The sequence below is a fragment of the Watersipora subatra genome, chromosome 10 (assembly GCF_963576615.1).
Source record: "Watersipora subatra chromosome 10, tzWatSuba1.1, whole genome shotgun sequence".
Classification (NCBI taxonomy): Eukaryota; Metazoa; Bryozoa; class Gymnolaemata; order Cheilostomatida; family Watersiporidae; genus Watersipora; species Watersipora subatra.
The window spans coordinates 46,734,065-46,755,602 of NC_088717.1; the positions used below are offsets into that span (position 1 = coordinate 46,734,065).

At 34.2% G+C, this 21,538-nt stretch overlaps 1 protein-coding gene across 1 annotated transcript; it reads right to left on the reverse strand.

Annotated features, from left to right (window-relative positions):
* Window positions 1–6,375: 6,375 nt before the first annotated feature.
* On the reverse strand, window positions 6,376–15,848 carry LOC137406442 (2-acylglycerol O-acyltransferase 2-like). The gene is made up of 5 exons (XM_068093027.1): window positions 15,700–15,848; window positions 13,702–14,042; window positions 12,086–12,260; window positions 7,990–8,189; window positions 6,376–6,530 (listed from the first exon to the last, which is right to left on the reverse strand). The coding sequence occupies exons 1-5, from the start codon at window positions 15,846–15,848 to the stop codon at window positions 6,376–6,378; spliced, it is 1,020 nt and encodes a 339-aa protein (XP_067949128.1).
* Between the last annotated feature and the right edge of the window lie 5,690 nt (window positions 15,849–21,538).

Below are 21,538 nucleotides of genomic sequence, written 5' to 3' on the forward strand. Positions count from 1 at the left end.
CTTTTTCGCATTGGTCATAAATGTTTACTTATGTCCAGTTTTAAAAATTATCAGAAAGAATAGATATTTTTCTATTGGGCTGAGATTTGTTTGCAGTTTTAGGTGATGTGACTGACAAGACGTTTTAAGATTAAAAATGGCAAAATTGATCTCGAATAAAACACTCAGAAGAAAAAATGTCTTCTGAGCGTTTTAACCGCGATTAGGTTTTGCTAATTTTAATCTGGAAAAGTTCTGGCAGTCACATCACCTAAAACAACACACAAATCTCAAATGTATAAAAATATCTATACTTTCTGATAAATACTTTAAAACTCTACATCAGATGCCCTTTAACTTACAACAAACAACCTATACTTTAGTTTTATATATACATGTAGTTTGTATTTGTATCTACTGATAAATACATTAACTTGTGACTGTGCTCTGATAACTCAAACACTTTCGCTCTGTCCCGTGAAGTTTGAGTTATCCATGTTTCACTGTATATACATGTATGCGTATATATATATATATATTTATATAGACTTATATAGATATATAAATATGATGGTATATATATATATATATATATTTATATAGACTTATATAGATATATAAATATGATGGTATATATATATATATATATATATTTATATAGACTTATATAGATATATAAATATGATGGTATATATATATATATATATATTTATATAGACTTATATAGATATATAAATATGATGGTATATATATTTATATAGACTTATATAGATATATAAATATGATGGTATATATATATATAGATATATAAATATGATGGTATATATATATATATATATTTATATATAAATATATGTATATATATATGTATATATATATCATATATATATATATATATATAAATATATATATATGTATATATTTATATAGACTTATATAGATATATAAATATGATGGTATATATATTTATATAGACTTATATAGATATATAAATATGATGGTATATATATTTATATAGACTTATATAGATATATAAATATGATGGTATATATATTTATATAGACTTATATAGATATATAAATATGATGGTATATATATTTATATAGACTTATATAGATATATCAATATGATGGTATATATATATATTTATATATAAATATATGTATATATATGTATATATATATCATATATATATATAAATATATATATACATATATTTATATATAAATATATGTATATATATGTATATATATATCATATATATATATATATAAATATATATATATATATTTATATATGTATATATATGTATATATATATATATATATCAACTGTAATCCCAGTAGTCATTGGGGCACTGGGCGCAATAACACCAGCGCATAAAATGTGGCTTGCCCTAATACCAACAGCAATCAACTCAGGTGAGTTGCAGAAAAGTTTGCTACTGGGAACAGCTAAGATCTTGATGCGAGTGCTCAAACTCCCAAGTCTCTGGTAGGAGACCCGAGTTAGAGCAGACACTACCACCCATACAGGTTAACTGGGGTGAGGAAACAATTTTATATACATGTATATATATATATCATCATCACAATATTTAAAATTCTTTGTATGAACTAATTTTCTTTCAAGTTTGAAATTTGATATTGTTGCTGAAAAAGGAGGTCAAAATTCTCATTTATGTTTATGAGTTTCTGACTTTGTTTTTCAAAAGAAAAATGAGGTCAAAAACACCCTACCTAGTTTTTCAAAAGAAGATAGGGTGTTATACACCAACTCACTCAAACATTTATTGAGTATTTCATGGACAAAGTGTTAAGTGTCAACTTTGTAAAAATACTATAGCTTGCAGCGTGCAAAAATAGAGATGCCTTGTATACTAGTGTACTCACTGATAAGACTCAGTTAAAAATAAGGTCGCAGTCACTAAGATAATCTGATGCAAAAGCGTACTTTATTGTACAAACTCGCTCTGCTCAGCTTTTGCACTTTGTTGTCTTTGATAAGCCTTCGGGTATAGTCCAACAGCTGATGTGACAGCTGACATGACACTATAGCATTTGGACTATATTAAGGCCTTTTGTATTGTGAGCAAAGAGTGAGGTGATAAATAGCATCTAGATTTTGACACCATTAATTTACCTTATCAAGCAGATTTAATAGCCTTAGCAACAAACTTTTGTTAGAGTTGAAGCTGTCAATAAAAACTGTCACAGGTCCTTAGGCTTTTTGAAAAGTGTACTTCTATAGCATAATCATTTCCTTAGCACATGCAGTTTCAGTCAGTTCAATTGGTGGGGTTAGTCCTAAAGATTTCAAAGCATTAACTGTGTGTATCGATACAACAATTAGTAGACATCAACTTAATGTTAAATGCATTAAAAACATTACTTTTTTCACTAAATTTAATTAGCATCAAAGCAAACTTGAATGTATTTGTTGAGCGATGAATATACACTTATATGCACTTTAAGCACCAAAACTAATCAAATTTTACTAATGTCAAACTTTTTTTGTTCCATAAGTAAAGGCATCTTATTTTTTCCAATACAAAAACATGCTGCCTTTGAGGCAGCTATGTAATTAAATAGCTAATTTATAATGTTAATTAAAACTTTACCCTGAAATTAGAGGCAGTTTGAATTCCGGCATGATTTTTTAGACAGATAGCTTAGTTTATTTATAGCAGAGGCAGCAAAGGTTTACCTGAACCCATGAGATGAGAGCAACTAGTAGCTATCAAAATAGCATCATTACTGTGAACACCAGTTATTGTTTACTCCTGCATAACACTCATGGCTGGTTATTATTTTTTAGAGTATTTCAAGAGAAGACAATACCTCAAGTCTGACTGTTGACCATTACTGCCTATCTCTGTATGTAAGCCAATCTTCCATATCATCTGTCTCTAGAAAACCGCCCTAAAGCGGTGAATTCATAAAACTTCGCGTAAAGTCTGACCATACAAATTGCGTTTGCCTATCACAGTAAAAGGTTGTGGAAGAGAATTAATAAAAAAGATAACTATTATATATTATTATATACTATTAAATATTATTGTTAAGTTTTATTTTTACTAACAGCGATAAACTTTTCACAATTGTACTAACAGTATTATTAATGCAAGTAAGCCGCCCGTGAAGTTGTATATGATGAGTATAGAATGGTAAGCAACCATGTCTGTGATTAAAATATCACTGACCATTGTTGCTATCATAGCATACTATTAGCAACCAAGTAATGTTTTGCATGTGGGTGTTCATGCTTTAATGAATAGAACAAAAACTTGGCAAAAAAAGCAACATGTGCCAGGTTCATTGAACATTTTTTAAGGAACTGTGACATGCGGTTTTTCCTCAAGCACGAGCTGCATAAAGCAAACTATAATTAGCGAGCTACTAGCCACATGCTTAGCATATTTCAGTTTGTAGTTGTTGGCATTAAGTTAACATAATGTCATTTGTTTGATCACGATCAGTTTTATTTGTGTGTAAATCAGCCCCTTCGTTTGGTAACTTTTTTAAAATGTTAAACTTGCCTCATATGCGAGGATGTATGGCAGCTCATTTGAAAAGCATTTTTATGCGGTGTTTCTCCCATTTTTCTAAAACAGTGATAAAAAAGCGATTATGAGACCTTTAGTTATCCCTCAATAAATAGAAGTGTATCAGAGAATCTTTGCAAAGGTTTGGTAAGTATTGAGTATGTAGGACTAGACAAATGTTTTATCTGCAGGTTGTATCAAATCAATGTGGGTTTTTCTTTTTTGCTGAACTTCAGTGCTAAATTGTTATAAAAGTCTTGAGTATTTTAGTAAGTGTAGCAACATGGTAGGGTGTATTAAATTTTGAACTACTGAATAATAAAACAGCAAGTAGAGCATAACGGCATACACAAAGTAATTATAGAATTAATGGACACGTATCTGGTTAAACCAAATTTCAATACATAGGGCAGTTATTCAATGATAATATAAAATTAGCTAATTATAATCAATACATATTTCAACAGTTTTGTGGGTAAAAAAGCTTCTGGCTGCTGAAACGGCAAGATATACTTTAATTCTTAAAACTTGCAGAGATGTAAGCGTAACTTCGGTTGCAGAAATTTGATAAGCTATTTATTATCAGAAAAGTAGCAATATAGCGCTTACTCACCAACTCTTCAAGTCCTCATCATGGTATTCTGTGCTGAAAAAAGAATAATATATTGCCTACTAAAACAGTGATTAGCAGTTTCATGTATTTTTCAAAATATAAAAGTTGCTGCTACAAGTAGAAAAATTATACCGCGTTAGATAGGGCCCTTAATCAAGTTAGATCAATTTGCTAAAAGATTCATGTCGCTAAAATGTAAGTTTGCAGTTTTTTAGTTCACATTATTTTATGTAGAGTTGGCTATTAAAAAATTGTTTTTTTTATACATCCTTTCCACTGCACGATTGGCGCGACCAACTCAAGATGATGCCATAAAACCCTAAACCATGACTTACAAGTACGTTAGATAATGTGCTGTGGGACTCCTGGATTAAAGCATGAAGTCTTCTGATCTCCTTATGACATACTTTCATACTTCTATAAGTTTCAAATAGTCTTTTAATGTCAAGGTCAAGTCAGCAAAAATGGGTACCCACTTTCACAAATCCATCAACAATACTGGATAACTGTATATCATACCACTTGTTGCTGTTGCTTACAGCTCAGTAAACGCTGGCCTTTTTCTTGCTTCAAACCTTTCAAGTTTAGCTGGAATCAACAGCCAGCATATAGCAGATAGCCATACCATCACTAGATGTTTATTTTTCTATTCCTATTACAACTGGTCTCATCATTGGTTAGGGATAAAAGAGTTGAGGCGAGGGATCAATCTTCTTTGAGTGTAGCATTTCTGAGAGTTCCTAAGAAAGCTCTGCTATCAATAATTATATTGGTCTCCCACAAACTGTAACCCGACTCTGTACAAACAATGGTCAGTATGTATTTATGGATGATTGGAAATACTAAGCACTTCAGAATCCTTTAATGCATTTGTGAAAAAAGGTCAAAGTTGACTACTAGTTAGTCTCAAGCTCACTGGATGGGCAAAGCATCCGTGTCGGTGAACGTATCTAAATACTCGTAGAGGCAATCTAAGGATTTAAATGATACTTACTGTTGATATATTCAACTTAGCTTAATTTAACGTGTTGACCACCTAAATTATGTTGTGACGATAATTGCAGTGACCCATTATGATTGCACATGGCTGTAAGTATTATCTTATATTCCTATTATTTAAAATTATCTTATAGTAATAAAAAATAAACTATTAAATACTATTTATAAGTAGATTGGTTTATTGGTCATCTATATAGCTGCACTTAACCGTTATATCAGACTCAAATCTGGTTGAGGTATTTATTGCCGCATTTACTAGCAGTATCAAATATATTAATAACTCAATAATTTAATAAAAAAGTTATTTAGTTTGGTATTTGTATTTCTGTACAATTTGTTGGAAAGCATGCATGTTTTTATAAATTATTGCATAGACTATTTTGAAGGCATTTCTTATACAATCATAGCCTTATATGCTTATATCCTTTATTGTTCATACAAGTATTTTACAAATTGTCTCCTATTAGAGAAGGCAACTCTCATTAAAAAATCACTATCTAACTTTATGTAGCCAGTTCTGAAAACAGAAAGGCATAATTACGTAATCATAGTAAATGTAGAATATTAAAAAACCACAAAAAATGGTACTGAGAGACTATTAATGTACTTTGTCATTGATTTGTTTTGGAATTTAATTTATATTAATTTCTTTGCAAAGTAAAATGACAGCAGTTCATAATATTAAAAAGTGCATGGCTTGCTTTTGAAATAACTTATTTTTCCCAGATTTCTATTTCTCCACTGGTACATACACTTACACATATGTGTTGGCTGTTTATTATTTTTACTATCAGTTCATTTTATAAATAAACAAGAGATTGCAAAACGCCAACTAGTCTTTTAAGGATTTTAAGGGTTCTTTCATATTTTATGAAGAGTACACTTTGTGTTAGAGCATGACTCTTATGCAGAGATTTTATATGAGCTGGCAAGCTAGAGTATTATAAGGCACCTATCAGCTGCTAAGAAAGCAATATTCACTAAATTCAGATGTATGGGAGAAGGCAGAGCTAGTAAAAAGATACTATTCAGGACACTCGCTCCTTTCTCAAAAAACCTAGTATCGTTTAACTTGGGAGCTGTGCTGTTATAAAAAAAATTTTGAATGAACCCTATTCACTGTTTATCTACTGTCTAAAATTTGAAGTTTTGAATAGTCCTTTCAAAACATGGCTTTTTGTAACTACAATGATGATGAGAATTTAATAATCATGGTTATCAAATTTTTAAATATATTTATTTATATAAATTTTAAATGTTGGTTTGCAGGAATTCCATATTTTCTTTTGTGTTTTTCAAAAAGATGGCATAAAGCAGCCACGTATTTTGAATGCAGCTCTTTTATTTCCTCATTGGTTGGTTCCTTTGTTTGCTTCACTTCTATTGGTGCTCCAACTGCAAATAAGAAAAATAGGTTGCCATAAGAAACATAATTTTGAAATAATCTTGTACATGTATATTGCAAAGAAACCAATTGGAAAAGTTATACTTACAAAACATTTTTCTGCAATGGTGCATCCTAGGTCGGTACAACGCGCATACAACGCATGCGCAATGCACATACAAGGCACTTGCAACGCACAAACATTGTGGATAAAACGCACATACACTATCATCACAACGCACATACAACGGTCAATAGAAAATAAATATAATACTTTGTGTAATGTTTTAGACCTGTTTTATTAACAGACTACAAATATGAATAAAATATTGAATAATAATATTATATTATTTCTACGGTTATTATTACACATTTATATTACTAATAACATTAATGTGTTAACAGTGTCATGTTGTGGCGCATGTGTTGTTAATTACTTGTGTCGGCATTGTATCCTAAATGTATGCGCGTCGCACATTTTTTACTTGTGTTGCCTTCTTGACCAATGAGTACAAAAGCAGACCGAAAAGCAAAAATCAAGGTTTGTCATCCTATTAGCTAAAAACAAGGGTTGAAAACTTGCTGTAAGAAACTTGAAAACAAATGCTAGAAGTCATCTTTTCCCATAATGACGCTAATGGATCATAGTATAATGTCCGGCAGTTCAATTCAATCTGCAATACTACTATATATATACATATATATATATATGTATATATATATATATAGTAGTATTGCAGATTGAATTGATCTGCCGGACATTATACTATGATCCATTAGCGTCATTATGGGAAAAGATGACTTCTAGCATATATATATATATATATATATATATATCCATAATTAACAAATTACCATATATATATTATATCCATAGTTATCCAATATCACGCGATTAATGAAATAATGAAAGTGACTTTGAATAAACAAAAAATGGTAAAGATATAGCTGATGCCATGAGAAATGAACATTGTGTATATCTTCATTAATGTGTAACATCAGACAAGTAAGTGACATTGTTTAACCCTAAACTCTGAAAGGCATTTTTAATCTCCATCACATGGTGATGTCAGACAGAATAATTGCCCAGGTGATACCCAGTGTAGAATTATTCTAATAACCCATAGGTATATGTCTGTCTCAAACTTTTACCAAAGAGTGGTAATTTATTCTAATAATTATGCTTAAATACTTATGTAGCTCGCCAAACTTAGCCAGTCAAGTCAATCAGTTTAGCCAAAATTTTATAGTTTGTAGTCATCCAAAATTGGTGCAAAAAGTAAACATGACCAGCTTTTTTGAAAAGAAGTATATAGTATGTTTCATAGTTTTTCCAACTTGGTTAAACGTTTAAACGACGCTTCAGTTTCTAACAGCATGTCCCTCAAAGTTTCACCTTGTAAAATGTCTTAATTTTGGTCATGTCTCAGCATCTAGTTTTGCCCTGTAACGGAGTGCATCCGGACTTACCAACTGTAGTGACGGGTTTCCTATGTGGTATGAACCCAAAGCTGTACTGGATTATTCCTCTGCCATGAAAGAAAGGTGGTGGAGTTCCGAGATATTTTGTTACCCAGTGTTGGAAGTTCCTAAGTTTGGAGCCAATAGGGTTGCTAAGCTGGTCGTACAGTTCATTTTCTCCAAAACTAAACACTGGCACTAAGGAAGCACTACAAAATGAAAAGTCATGTTTATTTTAAACCTCAATTTCAGATATATGTATGTTGCAACAAAAAATAAATTATTTTTGAGATTTTGCTATTTATGCATGCATACATGAAGAACTTCATATCTATACATATAATATGTGGTTGTCAGCATCTCAATACGACATCATAGTTAGGGCAGTGCAAGGGAAACAACCTTATAATTTCCATACACATAGAAGATTCAAACACAATACAGCAATAGGTATTACTAAGCTTTAGAACTTTCATGTCATGCCTTTGTCAAGAAAGCGATAAGGCTAAGACAAAGGAGTCTTTAATCAATTTTTTTCCTTTCGGCTGACATGAATATCGTTTGCTTCTCTCTTAGCACCTATCTCGTGTTTCTCATACAAAACACAAGTTATATTATGAGCTAAAGTAACTGTTGAACCATACCCAGATATTTTCATATCTTAAAATAACTACTAAACAAATAAATACTTGGGTTTTCTGTTATCAAATCAGTTGTCTCTGGAGAGTGCAATAAACCACATTTCTCTAATTTAATACTCTATTTGATTGCTTCTGTGCAGAAACATAACAGAAGCTAATTGGCGACAAGGATTTCTCTTTGGAACAGTTACAAAGAGTTTTGTTCAGATTTTATCATTGATAAAATCGATACAAAGAGTTCTAGTTTATTACAAGAGTAACTGTTCAAAATTGCACCACTACAATGGCAGAAGTAGCAGACCTGATCAAGCTAATGCAGAAGCAGCAGGAGGACCAGAGACAGCAGCAAGAGGAATACAGACGTCAGCAAGAAGAGCATAGACAACAGCTAGATGAAAGAATGGAGGAGAATAAGAAACTGATGGAGCTACTACTACAAAACCTACAACGGAAACAAGAAACAGCTGCAACCGCTGTTCCAGCCTTCCCAGGTTTTGACCCAACAGCAGAGCTACTAACAGATTACATAGACAGATTCAACACCTTCATTGCAGCAAATTCTATTCATCAAGACAAGATTGCTGGCACTTTTCTCACCAACCAACAGCCTACACTCTACAAGCAGCTTAGTAATATGGCAGCTCAGCTTTCAACACCCAAGCAGATCAACGACCTCAACATGGATGAAATACTGGAATTTCTCAAAGACCAGTATGACCCTAAGCGCTTCATTGTTAGAGAGCGTTACAAGTATTGGAGTGACATGCAGAGGAAACCTGGAGAAACTATTCAAGAGTTAGCTGCCAGAATTCGTCAAGATGCAACTACATGTGCCTTCATAGACATTACAGATCCATTAGATGAGACTCTCAGAACAAGATTTATCTGCTCTGTAAACAATGAAGCAGTTCTCAAATCTCTCTTCAAGGTCAAGGACAATGAACTCAACTTCAACAAAGCTATACAGGTAGCACAGGAAACAGAAGAAGCAGCTAAAGTTGCCAAAGAGACAGTTTATGGAAACTCGTCTAAAGTCAACAAGGTTGCTCAACAGAAATCAAGATACAAACCACTCCAGAAAAACAACTCTATACCTGACAAGCAGAAGGAAGGAAAGCTATGCTACAGATGTGACCGAACTAACCATACAGCGGATGACTGCAGATTCAAAGCAGCCACCTGCAACTTTTGTTCTAAACAAGGTCACATAGAAAGAGCATGCAAGAAAAAGAAATCATCTGCAGCAGGAAAACCAGTAAAGATGATAGAATGCACATCAACCAAGATGGTGAAACTTGCTGAAAACATCAAACTGGAGGGAGACAACTTCACACTTGAACTGGACACTGGAGCTTGTGACAACTTCATCTGTAAATCAATATGGGAGAAGCTAGGAAAGCCAAACCTAAAACCTACTACAGTTAACTACAAATCAGCCTCAGGACATCTCATAGAGACGCTTGGCAGATGTGAGCTAACTGCCCAATTGGATGCACAGAAAGAAGTCAGACTACCATTTGTGATTAGTGCTGTACAAGATCTCAACCTACTAGGAAGAACTGCTATACAGCAACTAGGCATCTCTATTGATGACAAGCTACAACAGAACCTTGTATCAACAATCACAGAGAACCAGCCAGATGGGAGGTTACAAATCAAGTGTAAGGAGATGTGCAAAGAATTTCCAGAAATATTCAAAGACGAGCTAGGATGTCTCAAGAACTTTGAACTAGAGATAAACTTCAAGCCTTCAACAAAGCCAGTCTTCTGCCGACCCAGACCAGTTCCTATTGCCTTGACAGAAGAGCTCAACCAAGCATACGAAGCAGGTGTAGCTAAAGGCATATGGGAACCAACTCAATTCAACCAGTGTGGAACACCAGTTGTACCTGTACGCAAATCTACAACAGGTCAAGCTGCAGGGAAGATCAGAGTATGTGGAGACTACTCCAAGACTATCAATAATCAGCTAGAAACACATAGGAAGCCTATCCCACTACCAGAAGATCTAATCAGAAAACTAGGTGGAGGCTATTGCTACACAAAGATTGATTTAGCAGATGCCTACAATCAAATATTGTTGGCACCAGAAAGTCAACGACGACTAGCACTATCAACACACCGAGGAGTACTACTACAGAAGAGGTTGCCCTTTGGCATAAGCTCAGCACCAGGATATTTTCAAGAAATCATGGAGCAACTGACACAAGACCTCCCAGGAGTAGCAGTATACCTAGATGATATACTAGTGAGTGGAGCCAATGCAGAGAGCCATCTACAAAACTTACGTCGACTTCTTCAAAGATTAGAAGAAAGAGGGCTCAGATGTAGAAAAGACAAGTGCTGTTTTGCTCAACCGACAGTAGAGTATCTGGGACACAAACTCACTTCAAAGGGAATCACTAAAGGAAAGAAGGCAGATGCAGTACAACAGATGCCAGTCCCAACAGTGTCAATCTTGCATCATAAGAGATGCAAGATTGACACCCTATTGCCATCACCTGCACACATAGCACAGTTTCATCAATCCAGAGAAGTCAGCCGATCTACAGAAAAGACAGTTAGCAAGATACACAGCTACAATCTTGGAGCACCATGCTATGCCTTGTATCATGGACCTAGACGCGACAGACAACCTAGATGGGTTCCAGCCATTGTTACTAAGAGATATGGAACTCGTAGTCTCAATGTCAAAGTGGTACCAAAGGGACCTACTTGGAGAAGACATGTTGAACAACTCAGACCAAGATACTCAACAGAAGAAGATCAAGACCCCGAGATAAACCTGATATAACAGAGGAGACAAAACTGCAACTACCAGCCCCTACAACTGTAACAGAGCAACCTCCGTCTAGAAGAAGACCACGCAACCCTCGTCTACCTGATGGAGATGAGTATAGCAGAGACAAACCCCGAAGGTCTAAGAGAACCAGAAAGAACCTTTAGCTTAGTGAGGAGGTGTCATGCAAGTGCCAAGTATTATTGGTACTTTGCCAACAAACATTATGCTTATTAGCTAAAGCTTTATACAAGCTAATATATTATATAGTACTGTCTCATTATAGCTATTAATAATGCTTGTAGCTTTTTACAAAGCTTTTTTATGACCAAACATAAATACTTGGGTTTTCTGTTATCAAATCAGTTGTCTCTGGAGAGTGCAATAAACCACATTTCTCTAATTTAATACTCTATTTGATTGCTTCTGTGCAGAAACATAACAATTATTATATACACGTTTATCTTTGCTCACAGCCAAAGACTTTTACTGTTTCATAGCCAAATATACCAAATATTTGACCAACTCAGTTATCTCTATTTGCATTTCTTTTTGTTGAAAACTCTAACCGAGCAAATACGGTAAAATAAACCATTTTTTGTTAGTCCGATCAAGAGCTAAACAGCTGTATGTAAAACCACTACAATTTATAACAAGTTTCTATTGATAGCTAGTGAGAGCTTACCCTGTACGTAGAGCGCTCTTAATAAATCCTTTCCTATTCTGAAGTACAAGTGTGAGGCGCTGAGGGTGGGCCTCAAATGTCTCCAGAGCACCGCCAACCGCCAGACAAGCGACATTTCCTTTTTTTGAAGAGCTCAGAATATGTTCTAAGCTCTGCTTATTACATCTACACATGCCTGCATAACATATGCATGTTTATCTAGATGAACTATACATATTAAAAGATTTTTGATTTTCTAAAATCTATACACAATAAATGTTTGCTAAGATATTTGTGTACCATTTTCAAAATGTCAGAAAGTTTGTAAATCTCAAAATATAGAATGTTAATTTTTTTCATAAAAATGATAAAACTGACTATAATAACAAAAATAACAGAAAATTAACAATTATCTAGTCAATAAATTATACAAATGAAATAAAATTTCACTCAGATTTTAGCATTTTAAACAAATAAATGTGTGATTCCAATTTATCACTAAACGAGTTGATGTCACTTCAAGACGATGGTTAAAAATACCTTTTCTTTTGATGCTAAATGATTATATGGAATCAGTGGTGACCAGTTTTTTGGATTTTTCTTTTGAAACTTAAACTTTATAGTATCATAATAAAAAACCTCGTAATAAAGCAAGGTATAATAACAAATATCTGGTATAATAACAAATATCTTTATAAAAACATTCTGTTTTCAAAACCTTCATTGATAAGTCAATAGTCCACAAATTTTTGAACAATTTCATGAAGATGTTAAAAAGTCTATAAAGCACAAATATAGCAAAGACATATTTATACTAATCAAAAATGCACAATAAGCTACACTTCATGCACACCTACACACTCTTAGCTATTTACTCTCACTCCCATGCTTGCTCACATGCACATATGAATGCCCATACACAAGCACTAAATGCCTAATGGTCAAGAGCTCCTAACCTGCAATCAACAGGTTGGGTTGAAACCCCAACAAAGGAGATGGTGTTGACAGGAATTACATTCAACCTTAAATTGCTCTCTGCAACTGAGAATGTTTCTAGTTGTTGAGGTTCCCTTGCTACTGGACTCAGATATGTTCAGTCAAGATCCTAAAGACATTGTTGGCTGAACAATCCTTTTAAAAACACAAACAGCCTCTGCTTGAAGTGAGCTAAGTATAAATTCTACTGAACCTTCAATAGATCGTGTGCATACATGCATGCATACATGCATACATACACACACACATACATGCACACATACACACACGCATACACGCACACATGCACACACGCACACACGCACACACGCACGCACGCACACACACACACATGCTGTGCACGGGCATGCTCAACCCCACACCCATGTGTACACACCTGTCAGCTACTGCTACCTTCTCAAGCACCTGTCAGCTACTGCTGCCTTCTCAAGCACCTGTCAGCTATTGCTACCTTCTCAAGCACCTGTCAGCTACTGCTACCTTCTCAAGGCAATTAGAGAAAAGTGACCACCTGTTAAACTTGTTTGTTTGGAGGAATTATTAGGTCATCAAGGCCCTCAATGATTTGAGGTAATTTTTCACATTCACCACAATAAATGCAACTATTTCAGCTGATATTATAACTGACTTCACCAGCTCACCTGTTGTCATAACATAATCTCTATAAACGGGAAACAAGAAGTGTCCATCCAATACAAGCAGATGTGGAGTTAGGCCAGGAAATAGCTTACTAAATCCAGTTCCTTCTGTAGCAAAACTGCAAAATTGACTTACGCATAAAACTCCATGCGGGTGCAACGCGAAGATATAGTTTTTTTTGGTGTCAAAGTCACACGATTTGACTAGTGTTAATGGAAAGTAGTCTCTGAAACACTTCCATAATGACGAATTGCGAACAGCCTGCATTCGTCGTCCACCAGATGATGGAGTGTTTCTGTCATACACAAACCAGACTAAGTATACTGCTACCAGTGGCCACCACCTGCAAAATAATTTTATAAGATAAAATTACAGTTTAACATTCAGAGGTTCTAATTAAACTATTACTTTTAGCACAAGGAAAATATTGAACCTGTCAGCTCATGTCATCTAATTGCTTTCAAAGTACCAAACTGGTAGCAAGGCTTGGGTAAAAAAACACTTTTGTCAAGTAATGTGGTAATGAACTATTTTTGGTGGCTTTGGTTAACACAATTGGAATGATTGAATAGCAGCTCTCACGGACAAGTATGTAGGCCTATGTTAATAAATTCTGAAAGCCTATGACTATGCTTAGTAAATATACAATGTAGCTTATTTGGAGCTAACCGCATGTTCACTGCAGTGTCTCTGTTTTGTATAATGGTCATACACTAACAGTAAAATCGTTAGTATATCCTTTATTTGGATTTCAGGTTTTTTCATATAATCTTAATAAACAAATACCTGTTGAATAATTCATGTTTCTATCTTGCAGTTAAAACAAGTCTAACACCTCATTTTGAATTACTTTTTAAGTAATGAAGCATCTACCTGGAAGTGCTAAAGGCTTATTTCAGTGTTAAGTGTTAGCCTTAAGTTAAGTGTTAGCCTTATAGCTGCCAAGCAAAATTTTTTTGAAGGCGAATATTTACGCCAAAAGAGGAAAAGGTTTTCAAGGAGTGACCCCGTTGGTCAGAATTATACAAAACAATTATTTAATTCTAGTTCTTATTTGTCTTATGCTAAAGTTACCTTTTTTTGCAACTATAGGTTCAACAACTGCTTGTGACAAAAACAAAGAAGATATATTTATACAAAAACATTTTACTGACAGTTTTGTTGGAGCGTTTTAAAATAAACATAACTGTAGCCATTCAGCTGCAATATTGTTTGTTTCACTTAGTTTGAACTTTTCTCCTAATCAAAACTTTTATCATCAAACGGCCTGATTGGCTGTCATAGGACTGCTTACTGTGCTTTCTTGCTTCAAATATTTTTGAAATTGCTTCCTCTCTGGATCATGGAAACGGTAAAACCCAAACAAATTTGACGCCATTGCACTTCGCCACCTTTACGTGATGGTATTTTCTGTGAGAGCACTATTTGGCATTATAGAAACACTCACTGCTGATGAATCCAAATTGATAATACTTGACTAAGTTCTCCACAGTAAAGGTAAAAAAAATTTCAGCGCACTTCAAAAATAACAATCACACATCCTGTCTTAGTTTAACTAGTTGACTACGCATGAATTAAAAACTGGCTACGATCCGCAAGCGAGTCCATTTTAACAAGATTGGTTTTAAGTAGATTGCAAATAGATAGATTGTAGATAGGTTAAATATCTTTAAAAAGTTATTGTACAACTACACCAATCGTTAGCACGGTAGGACACAATTTTTTTAGCAACTCCAACCCATTCAGAGCATAAAAACACAGTAATCAATAACTGTGTTTAATAATAATATTAAATACTAGTCTTACAGCAAATGCCTTCACAAAAATTTCGCGAAGTACATTGGTGTCGAATGTGTTTGAGTTTTACCGTTTCTGCGCATTTAAGCATCTAAAGCATAGAAACTCAGTGAATAATAACTGCTCAAATAAAGGATACCCGGGACAAACAGCATTAAGTGTGTAGCTGGAACTTACAATGTTGAACTGTGGTAAGAACTTACCTCGTAAAAGCAAGGTAGCTGACTGTAAATAGGGAAAAGAATCCTAGGAACATGAAAGAAGAAACCCATTGCGCAACAGCAAACACTTGGAGTCGTCTTTTTAATGGTACAATAAGGGGAGCAAATTCTATTCCCATAATTTTAGCCATTGCCGAGCTGCCTGCAACAAATACTGATATGGTGGCAGCCGGCTAAACTAGTGTTCTAAAATATTTAAATAACAAAAATTTTGTATATGCTAGAATTTTCTATAAAGTTTTGAATACACCACCGGTTGGGGTTTGATGCTGGTACAGGTTTTGACATAGCCATGCTTTCAGCAGTATAAAGTATGGCATGTTTGAGTTTGTCTGTGCCATTTTGCTGTAATTTTTTAGCCATTCTCAATTTGGTTCAGAAAGGCACAGCTCAAGCTCAGGTTTGATATGCTACATTAGCAGACCATCGGGCATAGTGAAAATTGAATTTGTTCATGACAACTTAAGTCAAACAATATTGAACATGTGAGTAATGACATAACGAGACAATGAAACAAAAAATGCTAACAGTTGATTTAGTTCACATGCTAATCGCAACTTTTAGCATACAAATAGTATGATGGTATTACAAGATACAATAATTTTTGCCTGTTTAATCACAAAACTAGTTAGACATTTTTCTTTTTCAAGTTTGTAGAGGAATGAAATTATGAATTCTAATAAAAACAGGCTGAGTTTGTAAAACTGTAGTTTTGTTTTTAAAGGATCTCATCTTGATTTTGAAGCAAAAAAGCTGCTTTTTGACCATAATATAAAATATTTTGCAGTTGAATACTTTATTCGGTTGAATTTGCTTTATATTTTATTTTTACTAATACTTATTATGCATCAGATATAAATCTATAAGATATTAAAATATTAACTAATAGCATAAACGTTTTCTAGTCACTTCAAATAAGTTATCTTAAAAATACTAAATATTTCACATCATCTTTTTAGAAACCTGACCAGTGAAACAAGCCAAAATTTGGCAAAAAAGTGACCTCTATAATTTAAATTTGTGAGAGGGTAGTCTAAAGTTATACTACTATGGAACTCTGTTTAAAAGCTCGGTTTGATCATCAGTAATGTAATGAAACATTCTACTCACCAGAAAGCTGTGCCTGTCAGATTCACAAAAATGTTCAGCTATCCAATGACGAGCGCCAGCTAAAAGCTGAGCAAAATTTTTTAGTACTAGACTGTCTCATGAGCCCTCATTTGTAGATACTTTCAGAAAAGCTACACATGTGTAGGAGCTGCTTCTATAAGTCAAACAAACATGCGATGTCACTTCTCTTATCAAGAAAGGCTGATAAGTAACTTTTAGCTATGTGATCAGTGATAAGAAAATAGATAACCAATATGGCTCTTTGGCTTTTAAACATGGTTGGAGGTGAAGAGTTCAGCAGTCAAAGTAGACGTAGAGCAAATCTTTAGAATGTGGGATTTGCTTAAAGAAAGCATCAAAATCTCATTTGGTTTGCTTTACTTGCAAATAAATGACATTTAAAAACCGAGTTAGCAACTGCTTTTCAATGGCTGTCAAGGTGGTAGCAGTTTGGTTTGCTATCCAACAATATTCTTGCAAAAAACCATTCAACTTGTCATCCCGTTATCCAAATCGTGAAGATAAAGCTTAGTTTGCAGCTTTTTATAAATACATTGTACAATATTGCAAACATAAAAGGTTTCAGTCGCACAAGCAACAATGCTTATACAGAATTCGATCATTACAATATAACAAAGACTTTTGAAGCTTATTTTGCCTTAGTTTTTTTACCTTAAACTAGTTTATCATGCTACTAGCCGTGAATATTGCACCATAAAATTCACACATCAATTTTTGTATTAAAATTTGTGCGACTGCTCAGAACACTTTTGTTTGAGATCTTAGACGACAGAGCAACCGCCAAGAACTTGCGGGTCAAGCTCTCTTTGCAAAGTTTGATCTACTTTCTTGAGTTTCATTAGACTGTGTTCCAAAAATTTGTTTTATCTATCTGCTTCTCTAAGTAAACTTTCTATTTTATTAGCTGGAATAATTTATGTATGTTATCGTTCTGTCTTAACTGAGCCGAGACCAATACTTTTGCTACCAAAAAATGACTTTCAAATTGTTGGTCAGAGTCAATTCTTGAAAATAAAGTACTCAATACTAATGGTTGTGGGCTCATTATTGGCTAATTATACCAAATTAAAATAATTGAGTTTCTTAAGTCATTCGATATATATTTAGTAACTATTCCATTCACTAGTCACAAAAAGTAAGTGTCAGCACTCCAGTTACCGTAAAACCTTCATTTGTCAACCCTTCCTCTAAAGTGGCGATCAATTGGAGGTGGCGTTCAAATAGAGGGTGACACTTTATTTTTTAACCCTTCCCTCATAGTTGCAGTCAAATAGAGGTGGCAATCAATTAAAGGTTTTGCGGTATGTGGCTACTATTGACAGTAAGTGGAAGGTTTAAATTGAACTCTCAATCAACACGATGTGGAGTTTTCCTCACTCCTATGAAAAGCTTCTACTTAAAATGTTGTATAAGAGCCTTTACATGAAGCTTCACTTATGGAGTTACCAGAAGTGTTAGTTAATATATAAAGTTCTAGTCTCCACTCACAATGCAAAACTGCTAGGCTGATGGTGATGTCCCAGATGAGGGGCAGTCGACCTGACTCGATTGGAGACTGAAGGCTGCTGATGCCCTCCAAGCGTAACTGCCATTTCCCTTTGAAATGTTTCTTTGTATTTTTTTAGTTTTCAACACTTCCTATGACTACAACTACCAGCTAAAGCATCTCTCAGCAATTTTTTAATTAATATTGAGCTTTGTATAATCTCGACAAAACAAATAGTATCTTTTTATTTTCGACGTTGTGATATGAGCGCAGTTTGTTTCTACAGGCCTTTTAATAGCCCTTCTAATCTGCTGTTCATTGTTTTCCGCATTCTGTTTTTTTCTGGAAGCTGCATATTTTATCTTTCATCAAGCAGGTTTTGCATGCCGCTATGTGTAATAAGTTTTATGGCTATTAAATGTAAAGCCAAAGATTTGAGATAGCAGTGACAATCTTAAAAAAAGGCAAAACTGTCAGCGATTCTTTAAGGCTAGTTCACACTACACTGCTATATGTTGAGGTTGTCCTCTCGGCAATTATTCATCGACTATGCGCCCTGTAAACTGAAGGCACCGTTGAGGCAACAAGGATACTTTGGGCAAGTTTGCAGCTGTCAAACCTGTTCGATAGTTTGCTGGGCATCCACAGCATTCTGTGAAATGTGCACCACTTCGGTGATGGTAATTCGCTGTTACAAAATTATCGGTTCATATTTTTATGAAAGTTTCTGGGAGGCTAGTATTTCATCACTTTCCCAAACACATTTTTATAATCACTATGTTTCCATGGTGCGCAGTAGTGCGAAGCAGCCCCTTCCGAAGTTGAGGGGATTGTACGTTTCCATGCTGCGCAGTGGTTTTCAGCAAATTAGCCAGAGAAGAGAAATTGTATAAATCGAATCGCCTGATAGAGAAATAGAATCGATCACAGATACCGAACGCCATAAGCGGTCTTTTTATGATTCTGTCGTCATTATACTTTTATTTACAATACACATTCACAAGGTTTTACAAACCTTAACACACTTTTTACAAAGTAATATATTTTTAATAAGTATTTTCAAGTAATATATTATTTAAACGTTAATTTAGGACTTGCCAGCTATTTTTCGAAAAGTGTTGGCATCGATAAAAAAAGTCCAGGAAAGTAATCACCTCATCATCCTCGTGAATGCAGACCATAATTAAATTTAGCTGAAAGAAGATCAGAAGAATAGAAAAAAACAAGATTAGCAGGTCAACCTTTGTACTAGTTTATGGCCCTCGAAGAATCCGTCTCCACGGCATGAGAGCTATGCGCAGCCACTGCTCAGTCGCTGTTTCCTTGCTGCGAATTTGCACTGGCTTCGCACTGATCAGTGCGCAGTGATTTCAGTGCGAAGACGCCGTTTCCATGATTCAGAGATAGCCCAACTCCGAAGCACTGCGCATCATGGAAACATAGTGAATAAGAACACTTGCCTGTGGAAATTTTGCTGATGTAAGCGTGGATAGATTTTGTAATAGTGTGACCATTGTTATTACAGACGGTCAGCAAAGTATTGTATAATTCATACCGACATTCGACAATATAGCGTGAACCAATTCTTAAACCATAACTGCCACGAACAACTTTTATCGTATTTACTAGGTAAATCAGACATGCTGATTCCGATTTTGTAATCAAAATAAAGATTAGGCCACTAACTTTCAGAGTAATAAAGGATTTTTTGTAGCGTTTTAATATCGGTCTCAAAAACAACACGATCGGCATAACAAGCTCCGCCCATAAATACTTGACGTAACCTAGCTTTTTAGGAACAGAAGTTACGTAGAGATGTTTAGACCGATTTAGAATAATAGAAATGGGTGTTTTAAAATATATTAATATCTAAATCCAGCTTTAAAAATAATATCAGTCTTTTCTGAAAGGTAGATAAGCTATTTAGCATTGCATATTTAAAAAGCGCAATAACAACGCTAGCTCGTGATAAAACCGCGCTTTTTGAGCTCATTTTTCTCGGCGTCCAGCCCATTTAAACGTCATGTAACAAGCTGCGAGCAATTTTAAATAGTTTATATCCTTTTCATAAAAAACTGAAATTATTTTACAGGCTGGATTTAGATAATAATGGGTTTTAAGACACCCATCTCTATTATTCTAAATCGGACTAAACTTTCCTAACTTCCGTTTCTGAAAAAGCTAGGTTTCGTCACATATTTATGGGCGGAGCTTGTAATGCCGATTGTGTTGTTTTCGAAACGGATATTGAAACGCTTTAAAAAAGCTTAAATGACTTTGAAGGTTAGTGGACTAATCTTTATTTTGAGTACAAAATCGGAATCAGCGTGTCTGATTTACCTAGAAACTACAATAAAAGTTGTTCGTGACAGTTATGGTTTAAGTTTGTATACGATAAGAAAAAACTTCACATTAGAATAGCAATAGCAATAAAAAGCATCTTATAACTACTCAAATTTCAGAACTGTTGTTAGTCTAATATACTATTACATGTTTCATAGACTTGTTTCTTGATCTTAAATTATACAATATTGTCTAAAAGAGATACAAATATTGCTACTTATTTGTTTTGATTGCCTAGATAGTATTTCAAAATTGTGCACTTTATAAGGATGGTTAGATTCTTTGTAGCTCGTGTACATAAGAAGCCTATATTTCACATGAAGTCTGAAGTTAACTAGTAGTCAGTGTGGTAATAGCTCTTAACTATACTAATACTGTTAGCGCATCTTAGCTCTAGATGATTTACTGTAACTCAGTAATAAACAGTATTTTACTTCTGATCAAATCACAGTTTAGGGTCAGAGGTCAGCTATGTGCAGATGCAACCATTTGCTTTCGCATTTGCTACCGTAGTATTCATTGTTTAAAAGATCATTTAACAGTTATTCATTCTCTTCATTACAAAAACTTCTAGATCATGCAGCAGTTTTGTAATATTAGGAGAAAGCTTTTGAAGATTTATCTAAAACTAGACTAACGATATATTTTGTATTTAGTAACATTGTGTTTTAGTAGTTATAAAGGTTTATATAAATAAAGAAATGCGCGGTTGATTCTTTTGGTGAATCATTAAATTTTATAATATAGTTTAACTACAACCTCTTTCTAAAGCATGCTAAAATTTAGTATCAATTCCAATCATACTCGAAGAGGAATGCGACTCTCCACCACCACCATTTCCGAATGCATATCCAGAAATGG

Excerpts from the sequence above, each read along its gene's own strand:
- LOC137406442 (XM_068093027.1), bottom strand. The coding sequence starts at position 15,848 with ATGGCTAAAATTATGGGAATAGAATTTGCTCCCCTTATTGTACCATTA. Across the intron at positions 8,190-12,085 it reads AAGAGCGCTCTACGTACAGG|TGCTTCCTTAGTGCCAGTGT; the intron begins GTAAGCTCTCAC and ends TTCATTTTGTAG. Across the intron at positions 6,531-7,989 it reads GAAACCCGTCACTACAGTTG|TTGGAGCACCAATAGAAGTG; the intron begins GTAAGTCCGGAT and ends TCTTATTTGCAG.